The sequence below is a fragment of the Cetorhinus maximus genome, chromosome 13 (assembly GCF_964194155.1).
Source record: "Cetorhinus maximus chromosome 13, sCetMax3.hap1.1, whole genome shotgun sequence".
NCBI lineage: Eukaryota > Metazoa > Chordata > Chondrichthyes > Lamniformes > Cetorhinidae > Cetorhinus > Cetorhinus maximus.
The window spans coordinates 87,429,171-87,444,652 of record NC_135891.1 but is presented as its reverse complement, the minus strand read 5'-3'; the positions used below and the strand labels follow the sequence as shown (position 1 = coordinate 87,444,652).

Below are 15,482 nucleotides of genomic sequence, written 5' to 3'. Positions count from 1 at the left end.
GACCCTCCCTAAAACCCATATCCCTGACCAAGCTGTTGATCATCCTTCCAAATACCGCCTTCCTTGGTTTGACGTTCATTTTTTTTTTCTGATACTATCTCTGTGAAGTGCCTTGAAATGCTTTTCGTAACAACAAAATATAAAAGCAAGTTGTTGTTAACTGTGTCCCAAGTTAGGCTTGATAACTTAATTGATAGAAAATGTTACAGCATCGCTGCTCTGGGGCCTTTTAAATAACAGAATTGAAATCAATACTTAAACTAAGTAGGAACGTATGGGCCTAATCAGACTGGGAATAAAGGTCATATTGCATTTCCAAAATAATCCATAAAAATGCTTCATTAACTTGAGGCATTTTATTCTCGTAATAGAATTTTCATTCAGCTTGGTAATTATTGTTCATATATTGCCAAGTACGTACGAATTATTTGAGTGTCAGTAATTGATCGAAGCCAAGCTCCACTCAGGAATGCAGGATCAGATCAGGGTGCCCTTCTAATTCCAACTATTTGTGGTCCATTTCTAGCAGTAGAGCTGGGAGGGCTCAGTTTACTGGATATGAGACTGATTTTCAGTGTTCATTCCTTAAAGTGTTGCCAAAAGACTGACTTCATACCATTCACCAGGCTCACATGAAACATTATGGAAGGTCATGTCATGCACTGACTCACTGGACTGCCTGCCATTCTCTTTCCCAACCTGTATCCTCCTGCAGACCTTCTAGTAGCTCTTTTCACTCCACCTTACTTTGTGGCTTCATCTCCTACTTGGTTTTCTTCCATTCTTTCTATGTCTATGTAATCTTCCACTCCGCGTTGGTCATTTTTCCAATTTTATTTCAATTGAGCTTCTTTCTAGAAATATTGGCTCTTATGGTATTTTATTAAAGTGCACTACCGATTTCACTGATAGATTCTAAGGTGGGACCCGATTCTGATGGGTTTCCCTTTAGTAACTGCAGCAATGATTAGATTAGAACCTCCTCACAACTTGCTAGCTGACTCTGCAGGCACTGAAATCATAGAAGTTATGCTTGTAAGGCATAAGAGATAAGCTGGAATACTATGACATGTTTCATGTTGTCATGGGCAAGAGTGCAGAGGAAGCCATTTTTCAGGTCAGGTTCCAGGATTCCCTACAAGTCAATGAATATCATAGACAGGCAGCAATTTTGTGTGGTCAGCAGACAGCTGTTTGGGTTTGCTTACTACCAGCGCTGGATGTGGGAGAGAGATGGGCTCTAGTTAAAGAGACACAGCCATCTAAGGATTCTGGGAGATTTGTCCTGGTGTGGCCAGAGGAGAAGAATCATCAGGACAGGCTTTACTGCTGGAAGTGGATTTAGGAAACTGTCCAAAAGCAAGGGAAGCACCTGGAGGCAGTCACTCGAGGTTACTACTCAGCAAAATGGGAAGTGCAAACTCATTGGAAGTTCAGACCTTCTGTGGACTGTTTGCTAAAGGACTGTAATTCCATGGAGAGTGTGATGTGTGATAAGTATAAAAAGGGAATGTTCTTTTCTGTAGTTTAAAGTATAAGTTGCTTCCAAAAAGAAAATAGGGTTTAGTCAATAGCGCTTTTTTTTAGTCATTTGTTACAGTACAAGTTTTAAAACATAAAATCTTGCTTTGTCATTCCTTCAGCTATTAACTGGAATTTCAAATCTTATCTTAAAATTATCACTCTCTACAGAGATCGTAACAGTATGGTGCCTCTCACAACCACTGGACATCCAAAAGGGCTATGCATGGTCAATGAAATACTTTTGGAAGTGTATTCACTGTTCTAATATAGAAAGTGTGGCAAGCAATTTGTACACAGCAAAATCCCACGAACTGCAATGTGGTAATGACTGGATGATTTATTGGTGTTGGTTAAGGAATAAAATGTTGGCCAGCACACAGGGAATAACTCTGCTGATCATTTTATAAATAGTGTCATGGGATTTTCTGCCAGGGTAGATAGGCTGAAACAGTGTTGAGGAAATAAAATCATGTTTATGATTTCATTAGAAGTAATGACCACAGGAAGCTGTCCCAATTTCCTTTACATGCTGTGACTACAAAAAGCCATTCCCTCATCGAGAATCTCAGGGGTGAATTAGGATTGCTGTAGCACAGGGACTAGTTTGATTCCAGCGTTTGCTTTGCTTGTGATGAAAATTTGCATCTCCAAACTGATTCCTCCATGTGATAATACTTGAAGTATCCAGTTTACATTTAAATATTCTCAGAAGCTCTGCTGAAACACAAATATCGTGAGATCCAAAACTGGGGAGATGGCAACCCTGGTATGAATTGGTAAAAAGCCGCATTTGTGCCAAAGCATTATAAAGTATGTCAAAATAAGACTGTCAGAGCAGTTATGTTTGCTTTGCAACAAACATTCAATAAAACAGTATCCTTGTTAAATGAGATACATTTATCTCCTGTCTAACAAATACTTGTTTTATCACCTACTGTTCCTCTCTTACATTAAGCTAGAAGTAAATACTCAACTCTATTTATATGCTTACAAACTTCAAATGGTTTTTTGCTGAGGCTGTGAATTGTACTAAAGGCCAAGTTATGACCTTTGAATTTCTGCGAAAATTTCTATTGCAATCCATGAGATAGTGATCAGCCTCAAATCTGCAAGTTAATTTACACATCCTTTTGATGCAGCCACAAGAAGATGATTGCACAATAGCGCTTTCAGGGTGACACACTTCCACTTGTGCAATCAGGCAGAAAGTTCATAGCGAAAGCCCTAAATCATTAACTCCAGCAGGGACTCGGGTGCAGTCCTGCCAACACAATGGACAAGGAAGCTCTCTTTTTAATAACAAAAAATCTTACAGCCCAAGGCAGACCACAAATTCTCATAACTAAATGTCTTTGTGTTTCAGTCAAAGAAAGTGCAAAAGGTTGTTAGTTGAGTCCAAATCAAAGTGAAGTCACATATCCCAACCTGACGTCACAGTGCCTAGTCTTCTGGAGTTTGAAGTGTTGTTCTGCCTGGAGCTGCACTGATAAGTCCATTGATAGGTGGATTATCCGATGTGGGAATTAGCCATCCAGGAAGGTCACAGGTTCGATTCCTGGTCTGCAATTTTAGCTGGTGCACTAACAGTGACAGTTAATCAAGTGAGCACCAAGATTTGGTGAGACTGTGATGCATCATGCAGCCACTCACTTATCAGGACTCATACATCAACATCAACAATTTGGGTTTGTACTGGGGGTTCCCAGTGCTTGTAGAACCATGCTATGAGTGAGCAGCTTCTGTAGGGAGTGGGTTGAGGGTATTGTTCTAACAGCAGATTGGGCAAGTATACAATGCAAAACAGACAAACCAACAGTGTAGAGATGGCTGAAGAAAACATCTATTTGGTAAGGGATCTTACAAGAAACAGACCAGATTAAAGAAGGAACTTGCATTTATGTAGTGCCATAACGACAATGTTCCCTCTAAACTGCACGGGTGCATGGACGCACAGTAATCTGGAATGTACCACACAGGGAACAAACAGGCTGCGCACAACCAGCATTCCCTCTAAGATGGCGTATTTGCGGCTTCACAGTAATTAAAGGAGCTGTTCAGTACAAACAAGCCGTGCACAGCAAAGAGAAATTGGACGGGACATTGCTTTTGGATGTTCCAAAGCACTTCACAGCCAAGTTATTTTGCAGACAAATGCATCAGCCAATTTTGGACGCAGCAAGGTTTCACAAACAGTTGTGAGGTGAATGGCCTGTTTACCTGTTTTTTGTGGTGTGGGTTGAGAGACTGTTGGCCAAGACACTCGGTAGAAATTCCCTGCTCTTATTTCAGTAAGTCATGGGATCTTTTTAGTCCACCTGAGAGGACAGACAGAACTTGGTTTAACGTTTTATCCAAAAGACGTCGACTCCAACAGTGCAGTAATCCTTCGGTGCTCTATTGAAGTGTCAGTCTGGATTAGGTACTCAAGTCCTAGCTGGCAAAGGGATTGACACACAAACTTCTAACTTCATGGTGAGGGTGCTGCAAACTAAGCCAAAACTGACATCAACATACCATTTTTATATGTCAGGGCCAGCAGCACATGCACGTTATTTCTGGGAAACACTTTGCGCTGAATTAATTGAAGATGCAGATTGATTTCTGGCAGGTTTTGAATTGAAAACCAGGCCAAATGTAACTTGGTTAGTTAACATGTATAGAGGATGAAAATTCTACGTGCAAATTGCACTGGATTGGAGCCAGAGGGTGGAGTTGCACTTGCTGATACTTTGGACAGCAGAATCTGCCAAAACTGGTTCAGCCGGCTCAGTTAAATATTGATTGGCAGTTCTCCAGTGTAAATTTGGTGTAAAACAGGAATACTACACTACGATGCTTGGAAATTGGAGTGCAGCCTTTCAAAAGGCAAGTTTAGCTGGAGTTTGCAGCATAAGTGGCTTGCTGAGTGGACTGCCAGAGAGCTGCACTGGATGGTGCATCTGATTTTGTGCCATTTTTCAAGAACATTTTTAACTGGAAAATTAGCTGCTAAAAGGGAGCTGGGCAAAGGAGAATAAGAGAAGAAAGCACAATTTCAGTGAGGCTGAATCATCCTCATGGAAATTTATTGAAGGGGAAAGAGAAAGAGAGATTGCCGGATGAAGGCTGAAAAAGGTGTCTCATGGCAATTGGCACTGGTACTAAATACTTACCCTGTCATCGCAGAGACAGCAGGCCAGTACCACAAGAAATTAGATGAGTTGATGAGGGAAGAAATGGTAACACACAGCGACTCTCTCTTTGCACAGAGGAAGAAGAGCAGATAAGGATAAGCCATCTTCCCAGCGGAGGCTGAGGAAAAGGATACGCAGAATTTCAGAGCAGCAGGAACCAAAATTCAGAAGTACTCACATCAGAAGGAGGATGTTCAAGGAACATTGCAACTACACACAGCCTCAGTAGTCAATCTTCAAGAGTGTCAATGAACTGTTGTGACTCTATATGCAACTGCCTTCATTAGCATCAGGGAAGTTTTCTCACCATTGCAGGCATCAATTGTCAGCTTTACTGGAATCTGCAACAACACCCACTTAAGAAATGGTCAGGAACCAGTCAGCGTTTCTTCCTCCACTGAAGACCAGGCTACAATTCTGGTAACAGTAGAAACAGACAGCATCCTGCGCAGTGACTTTCAGACTCTTGGGCCTGGGATTCAGGCTGCTGTGTGTCAGGGCTTTCAGGATATCTGATGACTGCAATTAGACCAGCCATCCATTCCAGCTCTGAGCATTCACAGAGCTCCATTTTAAACTGCGATGGCCTGGAGTTTCATCCCTGAGTAAGCCCCAAAGTTGTACTCAAGGTTGTGCCCATTTTGCCAATGTCAAAAAATGTTGGAGAATCCTCCTGACCTTATAAGAATGCGCTCAAAATTGAAATTGGCATAAGCTACAGGAACAATCAGGGGCCTAGGAAACATCAAAGCCTCACCCATAGATTTCTTCGTCAAGCCTTAGAGATTACAGTTTAATTATCAAAAATAAAAACAAAAATACCTGGAAAAACTCAGCAGGTCTGGCAGCATCTGCGGAGAGGAACACAGTTAATGTTTCGAGTCCGAATGACCCTTCAACAGAACTAAGTAAAAATAGAAGAGAGGTGAAATATAAGCTGGTTTAAGGGGGGGTGGGACAAGTAGAGCTGGATAGAGGGCCAGTGATAGGTGGAGATAACCAAAAGATGTCACAGACAAAAGGACAAAGAGGTGTTGAAGGTGGTGATATTATCTAAAGAATGTGCTAATTAAGGGTAGAAAGCAGGACAAGCAAGGTACAGATAGCCCTAGTGGGGCTGCGGTGGGGTGAAGAAATCAGCAAAGGCTAAAAGGTAGAGATAAAACAATGAATGGAAATACATTTAAAAATAATGGAAGTAGGTGGGAAAAGAAAAATCTATATAAATTATTGGAAAAAAAGGGCGGGGGGGGGATCGGAAAGGGGGTGGGGATGGAGGAGAGAGTTCATGATCTAAAATTGTTGAACTCAATATTCAGTCCGGAAGTTTAATTATCGTTCCTGCACATCAGATGCAGCACTTCTAACTATCTGCAATTGGGTTAGCTTTTCAATATTTAATGTGACATACTTTACTATCAAAACACATGTAAAGAAACAGATAATGCAAGCAGGTCACATTTTCTTAAAACGTTCAAAAACTTGCCACTGAAAGACCAGAAAAATAATTTTGTTCCTGCTGCGCCTGAAATCCAGATGCAGATTTGAGAGGTGGCAATTATTAAGCATCCAGTTCCTACATGGGCTTGCAGCACAAAACAAAACAATTCAACAACAAAGGGGCAATCTCACACAGAAGCAGCCATGGGAGGCTGGTATAGAAAATGTCACATGTTCAGAGAGGGTGCCCTTCTCCAGTTGGAGCTAATTTGCATTGTACGCTCAGATTAGCAGGAACTTTCTTAATCATCTAATTATGATCAATCTGGCCAGGGAGTTTTTGATGGGACATTGCAGAGGGTACTTTACTCAGCATCTAACTGTTATATTTGACTTGGAAGAGTTGGACAGGGTAAGGGTGCTTCATGCTGTTTGGTGATGCGAGCTACCTCCTACTAAGAATTGGTTTGATACTTTTGAAGTTCAATTTACATAGGAACCTTACATCAGCCTAGGTGAAATTTGAACCCAGGTTCCAGAGATGAAAGACCAATTTCTAAACCCCACCCAACCCAAAACTAAAATAATAACTCCAAATTAAGTTACCTGAATGCTCAGAACTGGATTCATACTAGTCAAATCGAATGATGGGATTATGTTTTGTCTTCAACCTTTGGAATAGTAATGTTTTTGAACTTTTCAGAGGCACGAACCTCATATCAGATCTTTTATGTGAGGATTATACTTTTAAAATAGAGCCAAAAACAAGGATTTTAACCACCTCAAGACGGGAAAGTGCGGGGCCTGGTGGGGGTTGGGGGGGGTGGTGGATCAGGGAATAAGTCAGTAAATCAACCCCAACCTACTGCAATCACACCTGTTTTTGCTTTGGGAAAATCTGAGTAAGCTGCCCTGAGCATGCGGGTCCATAATCATGATATGTTAATTAGGCTCCGTTTCCGCATTTTGACATTCACTTAAATTTAATGCTGGCAAGGCAGGTTTCCCAAGGCTCAGTGAATCTGGAGTTGCTGGATCCAATAGGTAAGTGCTTGAGAGCACTGCTTATGGGCTGGGAGGAGCGCGAGTACTTCCACCACCACCCACCCACTCCCAACCCTGACCTATTCCTCACCCTGCCAAAGCAAATCTTCTGTCTTGAGGGGCTGAACATGCAATGTGTCCTAGTCTCCCCTGCCTCCTGATTGCCAGTCCAACATCACCCCCTCCCCACCTCCCCCGCTCCTCCCACAATTCCCAACCCACAACCACCCCCAACACAAATTTGTGATGTTTCCTGGTCACTTCTCCTGATTGCTGGCCTGATTTTCTTCCCACTAACTTGTGATCTTTGCCAATTTCCACCCCTTCACGATTGCAAATGGACAAATACCCTTGCTCCCTCCCTGTAAATATTGGGGCCGCAGTCTTTCCCAGTGACACAGTGAGGAGGTCCTTTACCCAGAGGGCTACTGAGCCTACCAGCCAAGGAAAAAATAGTTTCAATCCCAAATCTATGCTGAGTTAACTAATCTCAACTAAGCAGCGGTTGGAGACCTACCATGAGCTTCAACGCCATTGGAATTAGGGGCCATCAAAATCAACTTGGGTTCTTCTTTCTGTTCACCTTCCAATATTTTTTGAAAAGCGTGAGGCTGAATACCAGGTGAGGACAAGGTGAGACTGTCTTATGATACCCTCTTTATTCGAGTACCCCCACTAAACTCATTGTTCACAGTCACATTTGAAGAAAAGCAACAAAGTAAGAAGTCAAGGGCTTCCATTATTCATAGAACTGTGCCCCATCAAGAATTAACACCTACAGGGCAGGAGTAGAGAAAATGTGTGGGAAGGTGGAGTCAAAAGGACAATTTCTAACTTCTCCCTCTACTCCTTGACCAAAATCCATCAACTGCTCTACTATTCTGAAGGAAATGTTAGCTGTCAAATGAGGACATGTTAACCATCACTTTGGGGCTCTAGCGCTCTGCATATTAGAATGCTTCCAAAGTCTGTCTAATGCAGCATTAGTAATCAGATGTAAATATTGTATTAGTTCTTCCACAAGCTAATGAAGCTCTTGTTTCATTCACAGGGATCACCTATACAGTGTGGATTTAGATGCACCAGCTGCCGATGAGATGCTTTATAATAAGGTAAGTACAGAACCAACATAATCAACAGCCTTCTGATAATGGATAAAATATAAGCCCCACAAAGCACAAAAATGTTGGCCAATTTTGGCAATGGAGTAATAATATGATGATAATCTCAAGGAATGGTTCTTTTCTTCATCCCATCATCTATTGTGGTCATTAACTAAGTGTTGAAATGGTTATTGTGGCATGAATTAAAATCCTTCTCTTTGGTGCTATTAGGTTACAGATAGCATTGTTTCCACACATCTCCACTTTCTGCAGTTTTCATCCCTTGCCACCAAGGACTCTGATGAGAATACCAAGGCTACAAAACTTCCATGACTATCTTCTTCCATGTTTAGTTAACCAATGGTGTAATTTTAGTGGGATCGATAGAGTTTTTGCTCAGAATTATCATTAGGTGCTGACTCATGCTGGAATATGATTCCATATCTTTCACAGATGACAAATTTCATAGAATCTTACAGCACCAATTTGGCCCATTGTGCCAGAGCTGGCTCTTTAAAAGAGCTATCAAATTAGTCCCATTCCTCCTCTTTTTCCCCATACTGCTGCAATTTTTTTCATTTTCTAATTCCCTTTGAAAGGTACTATTGAATCTGGTCCTGCCGCCCTTTCAGACAGTGCATTCCACTGCATGAGGACTTCCTGTGCAAAGAAAATTCTCATCTTCCCCCATGTTGTTTTGTTTTTTGCCAATTATCTTAAATCTCTGTCATTTGCTTCTGCTGGCGGAAATAGTTTTTTCCTGTATCCTCTATCAAAATCTTTCATAATTTTGAACACCTCTGTTGAGTCTCCCTGTAACCTTCTCTGCTCTACTGAGAACAACCTCAGCTTCTTTAGTATTCCCATATAGCTGGTACTATTCTAGCACATCTCCTCTGCATCCTCTCCATGGCCCTCACATTAAAGTGTGGTGCCCAGAATTGCGTAGCTTCTTTGCTTTTGTACTCTAGGGCGGAATTTTCTGAGCTCACTGGCGTCGGCCGTGATAGATGGCATGCGCGGAAAATATGGCGCGACCTGCTTCATGACGGTGTGAAGGCAGGTTGCGATCGTCCGCTCAGCCCACCAACGGCGGACCACGATTCCCGCGATCGGTCAGTGGGGAGCTAACTGTAATATATTAGCATATAATTAAAAGGCCATCCCGCCAGGCTCTCGGAACCCGCCGGATCATCCGTCCACGTCAGTGGGAAAGCACGCCGACGTGTTTCATAACAGCACACAGGCGACGTGCACTTGGCGGCCTTCACTTTGGGGGAACTGAGGTGAGTGAGCAGCAGCGTTCTTCACCCGTTGTTTCGCCCGTTGTTTACAGGCCTCAGGGGCGTCGGTGGGGGGGTGGAGGGGGGCGGTGGGGTGGTTGGTTGGAGGGGGTTGGGGGCAACTGATGGCTGGCTCCGGAGGCGATTGCTGAAGTGGGCGTGGGGGGGTTTGGGGTCAAGTGCTGCCCTGGCACTGGTGATTGAGGTGGGGGGCAGGGTAAGTGAGGGGAGTGGTTATGCATTAGGGACACCTGTATAAACTGACCATGCCTCTGCAACTAAGACAGATCAGATGCAGCCACAGGGATATGATTGGGGTCAGCTCCTAGCCTGTCCGCCCATGCAAGCAAGCCGGAGGCACCAAAGGCACCAAGCGCTCCATACCTTACACCGCCCCCCCCACCCCCACACCTCCGGCACAGACTTCGAGTCCTCCACCACTTTAATGGACCGCGGAGCAGTTTGGCTGCACACGTTATACAATCTCCTCGCCAATGCTGGCCATGTAGCAGTCACTGCTGGAGGCGCTCACAGCCGTTTGCAATCTCAGCAAATTGGTTTGGACCAGTGTCCCCCATGTCACAGGCTGACAGGGCAGCCATGCAGCGCACTAATCTCTGGCCATCCGAGGGGTGACCAGCACTCTCCGGGAAGCATTAAGGGGCAGTCACACAGGGCCAGGAAAGTTGCTAAGTACAGTCATGATAACCATGTCTCTCTCCCTTTCATGCTGCAGGAGGACATCATCAGGATCATGGATCCTGGTAACCTAGCTGTATGCCTGATGGCCTACAGAGACCGTAGAAGATGGAGGAGAGAGTGACTGAGGCTCCCGGCTGTGCAAAAGCAGGAGCAGCAACCTCAGGAAGAAGGGGCAACTGGGGCTCACACACACTCTGCCCAGGAGTGACAGTGAGCCGTGGCTGGTCGGTACCTGGCGATACCCAGGGTCTATTGACACCACCTGCCATTCCTGTAGATGACTGAGAACCAGTGTCACCGATGACTGCCCATGTCTAGGGACCTGGTGGCTCACATCTGCCACTTACTGCAGAACTTGGCGCCACGTGGACGTGGAGGGTATCCACTGCCAGAGACTGTGAAAGTGACCGCGGCACTCCATTTCTATGCCAGTGGCTCCTTTCAGGGCTCCACAGGTGACCTCTGTGGGATTTCACAATCCGCCATCCACAAATGCATCCATGAGGTCATGGATGCCAACTTCTCCATGGCACACAACTTTGTGCATTTTGCCAGGGACCGGGACAGCCAGGATGCAAGGGCCATTGGATTCGCCCTGATCTCGGGATTCCCACAGGTGCAAGGTGTGATGGACTGCACTCATGTGGTGCTCAGGTCTCCATCGCTACACTCAGAGGACTTCATCGACCGCAAGGGCTTCCATTCATTGAACATGCAGCTGGTATGCGCCCACCAGAAATGCATCCTGCAGGTATGCGTACAATTTCCAGGGAGTGTGCACAACGCCTATATCCTGAGTCGCTCGCAGATCCCTGCAGTCTTCCAGGGTCCACAGAGGCAGCAGGGTTGGCTCCATGGGGACAAGGGCTACCCGCAGAGGCCGTGGCTGATGACACCCGTGCGGCAGCCTCAGACTGCAGCAGAGCGACGTTATAATGAGGCTCATGCAGCAGCTCGCAACTTGGTGGAGCAGACCATCAAGATGCTGAAGATATGGTTCTGGTGCCTGGACCGGTCTGGTGGAGCCCTGCGATACAATTTTCAGAGGGTGTCACACATCGTTGTCGTCTGCTACGCCCTTTACAACCTGGTGCTGCAACAGGATGAGGAGCTGGCTGAAGAGGAGATGGTGGAGTTGCACATCTCCTCCGATGAGGAGGACATTGATGGGGATGAGGGTAATGGATCCTCGGTGGTGATGACGATGTGGATGAGGCTCTCGCACTAGCTAGACGAGGCAGGCGCGCTTGGGAGGCCCTCATAGCTGCCAGATTTATGGAGGATGATGACGACATGCAGAGAGGTGCCCCCTGCAGATCCTCACATTGCAGTTGTGAACGTTTGGCTCCAGTCTGGTTTATCGCAGCACCAATACCCTCTGTGAGACTGCTCTTATTATGGAGATGCAGTGGTGGCCTTAATAGTCACTCGATCGCAGGAGGGTGATGACAACATGTAGTGAGGACTTTCCATAGATCTTCATATGGCCTCTGAGAATGTCAGACTCCTGTCTGGCCGAGGGCAGCTCGCTTGCACTCTATGATCAGGGCCATCTCAGAGACGCAGCCATGAAACTTTAGGCTCATCTGATGCTGTGTCTGCCTTCAGCACCTCAGCCCTTCTGGAGCTGATGCACACCATCAATGGTCGCAGATGCTGGTGTGATGGGGGCCAGCCCCACCTTAAATTTGCTGAGAGCACACAGAGAGAATGAGAGAACTCTGTGACGCCTGCCCACTACATTCTGGTAGCAATGACCAGCACCACTGAGGTGCAGGCATCTGTAATGTTTCCAGGGAGTGTGAGGTCGGACCATCACTGTGGCCTGAAGGCTGCACAGAGCACAGGGAAGAGGCTCTGGACTGAGACACCTGCCTTTTATCATGTGCAGAAAGGTTTCACGTCTGAGTGACAAGAACACTGCTCATCAGAACAAGGAGCCATAGGCAGGGTGACATTCTTGGGAGTTTATTGACAATAGTGAACGTTATGTACAAGTGATTAACAACCGTGGCCAGGCTGTGCAACTACTTTTACCTAACTTTCCTAACCCTGCTGCTATGTCTTGGTGCTCCCCGGACATCCACAGTGGAGGTGGAGGCAGCCAAATGACTGTGACGCCCTGTCTGTGATGACTTTGGTTGGTGTCATTTGGAGAGCCGATACTTGGAGAACCCGGGTCTGCTTTCAGGGTCCTGCTGTGTGGCAGTGGCAGTGGCACCCTCCTCGGCCTGTGAAGCTGGATCTGCGGAGGTCACAGGAAGAAGGGAGTCAGATGGGCTAGTCACTCCCAGAGTCACCTGGGTGGATGGCCCCGGAGTGTGCACCTGCTGATCCTCCTCCCTACGGGTGCCAGAGGGCCCCTGGCTGACTCCGTGAGCGGAAGGGGTAGCTGGAGTGTGATCGAGCTGCCCAGCACCCCTCTTGTGTACAGACTGTTGGAGGCCAATTATGGCATCAGCAATGGTGTTAAGCCTGCGCAGTAGTACAGGAGTGACGTCCTGGACCAAGGTCTCCATGGCGGCCGCCATCCTGACAGTGTTGACTTCGATGCATTGCAATGCCGCCACTATCACCTCAGCCTGAAGATGGACGGACTCCTCCATCGTGCCTTGCAATCTGAGGAGTGCAGGGGACAACCCTTCCTGTTGTTCCCTAGTTTACCTTTGCAGCTCCAGCAGCTGTGACATGACCGAGTCCAGAGGCTCATCACCTGACTTGGACTCAGCAATGTTCTGGCCTCCAGCTGTCTTCTCAGTGCCAGGAACCTGGAAAGTCCCTGCCTCTGCCTGCTGTGGATCAGAAAGTGCAATGTGCTCACCAGGTTGTGATCCCGAGGCTACTCTAAAGCTCGGTCCCACCAAGGTGTTTGTCTCTGTGCTGGTGGAGGGTGTGGTTGAGCGCTGTGATGGGACTTCAGGGAGGGTGCCTTCAGATTCCTCTTTAGAGTTTTCTTCAGAGGTTGATTGGAGGCCCTGGGCCATGGACTCTGTCAGCTGTTTGGCAGATGTGCCGGGTCGGTGACATTGCTACCCATCCTGCGGCCAGAGCGGGAGTAGAGCAAATCCCATCGGGCCTCCACAGCATCCAGCAGTCGCTCGAGGAACCCGTCATTGAAGAAGGGGGCTGCAGTCTTTTTGCCTTTGGTGGCCATGTCTCTCGGAAAGTAGTGATGAGCTGGTGGTGATGAGCGTTTTGCTGGTGGCTGCCTTTTAAAGATGGCAGCTGGTGTGATGGAACAGCGGGGTGATGGCAAGCAAGTGAATGAGAGCCCGCCCACCATGGAAATGGCATGTTTCTCGGGAGTGCATAAATAATGAGGCGGGCTCGGGAAGATATGGCGTGAAAACCTGCCATTTTGGTTGGCAGGTAGGACTCCATTTTACCCGCCCACTACTGTGCTTAGTGCAATTCTGGGAAAATTCTGCCCTATATCTCTATTCATAAAGCCCAAGATCCCATATGTTTATCAACTTGTCCAGCCACCTTCAAAGCTGTGTTTGTGGATACCAAAAGAAAAGTCTCTCTTTTCCTGTACCCCTTTTAAAATTGTACCATTTAGTTTATATCGTTCTCATTATTCCTTCCAAAATGCATTGCATTTCATTACATTAAACTTCATCGGCCGTGTGTCTTCCCTTTTCAGCAGTCTGTCTGGTTCCCTCATCTGATCTTATATATCCTCTTAACTATTTACTGCTTTCTAAATATTACATCATTTGCAGACTTTGTTTATACCCAAGTTCAGGTCATTAATATACATAAAAAAGAACAGTGATCAACCCCTAGGGGACAACATTGTGTTCATCAGTCTGAAAAACAACTCTTTACCACTACCCTCGACTTCTTGACTCTTAGCCAATTTTGTATCCATGCTGCCACTGCCCCTTTTATAAACCATGGGTTTTGATTTTGCCAACAAGTCTATTATGTGGCATTTTATGCCTTTTGAAAGTCCATATACACAATATCAATGGCACTACTTTCATCAACCCTCCCCATTATTTCATTGAAAAACTTGATCAAGTTTGTTATGTGTGAGCCCAGGTGGCAAGCTTCAGCAGGCTGAGCAAGCAGTGAATGAAACCTATGCTTCTAGCATCATCGAGGTTCCTAAGCAGAATGATTTTGGGTGGGCCTGACCCCATAGCACAAAATCACCCCCTAATTCATTGATATTTCTGCTCAGAGAGATGAGGCGTGACTGATATGGGACATGGAAAATGCAACATTTACTAATATAGAAAGGGGTGAAACACATTGGAACAGAGGGGAAATTTAATCTGAAGTAACTGGCACTCTCTCACCTGTGGGTCCTTAATGCTAATACTCGGTGATGTAGTAGAAAGTTTGAATTTCCTCAAAGGCATTATCACCCTCATTTACAAGCAGAAGGGGGAAAGGGAGGAAATTAAAAATTGGCTGCCCATTTCACTGTGGAATGTGGATTACAAAATTCTGTCCAAGGTCATTGCCAACCTGGTCAAGCCTACACCATGGTTGGTGATCCATCGTGACCAGACCTGCACTGTACCCTGCGGAAATATCTCTGATAGCCTTGTGCTACTCAGGGATACAATTGCACACTTGCAGGACAAGTGGTGGACACCTGCCTCATCAGACTGGACCAGGAGAAGGTCTTTGACAGAATATTGCACATCTACATGATGGACGTGCTTTCCAAAATGGGGTTTGGGGAGAGAATCTGCAATTGGATCCAATTGCTGTACACAAACTTCGGTAGTGCAGTTTCATTCAATGGGTGGGAATCAGAAAGCTTTCCGATCAAATCTAGAGTCAGGCAGGGATGCCTTCTCTCTGTTTTATTCGTGTGTTGTATCAAACCTCTTGCCGAGTCCAAGGGGAAGGATGTCGGCATAAATGGGGTGACAGTCCCAGGTAGCAGAAGCGCACAGGTCAAAGCCTTTCAGTACTTGGACAATGTCGCCATCTTCTGCTCAGATCCGCTGTCAGTGCACAGGCTGATGAGCATCTGCAAGCAGTTTGAGCTGGCCTCGGGAGCCAAGGTAAGTCGCGGCAAAAGCTAGGTCATTTTCTTTGTGAACTGGGCTGACCAATCCTCCACCATCTGTTCAGATGACCTGAACGTACTGGGGATATGGTTCAGGAGGCCAGGGCCTGTACCAATAACTGGGAGAAGTGTATAGCCAAGGTGTGGCAAGGATTGGGCAAGTGGGAGTGACGCCCCCTCT

General features: G+C 46.0%; 1 protein-coding gene across 5 annotated transcripts in view; it reads left to right on the top strand.

The window, feature by feature from the left end:
• The window catches only part of sema6bb (sema domain, transmembrane domain (TM), and cytoplasmic domain, (semaphorin) 6Bb), a 584,175-nt gene that overhangs the window by 324,111 nt on the left and 244,582 nt on the right, over window positions 1–15,482 (top strand). For all 5 annotated transcript variants that reach the window (XM_078555703.1, XM_078555699.1, XM_078555702.1 and 2 more), the window contains one exon: window positions 8,233–8,293. In XM_078555703.1, coding sequence (XP_078411829.1) covers window positions 8,233–8,293 — 61 coding nt within the window. The remainder of the gene's footprint in view (window positions 1–8,232; window positions 8,294–15,482) is intronic.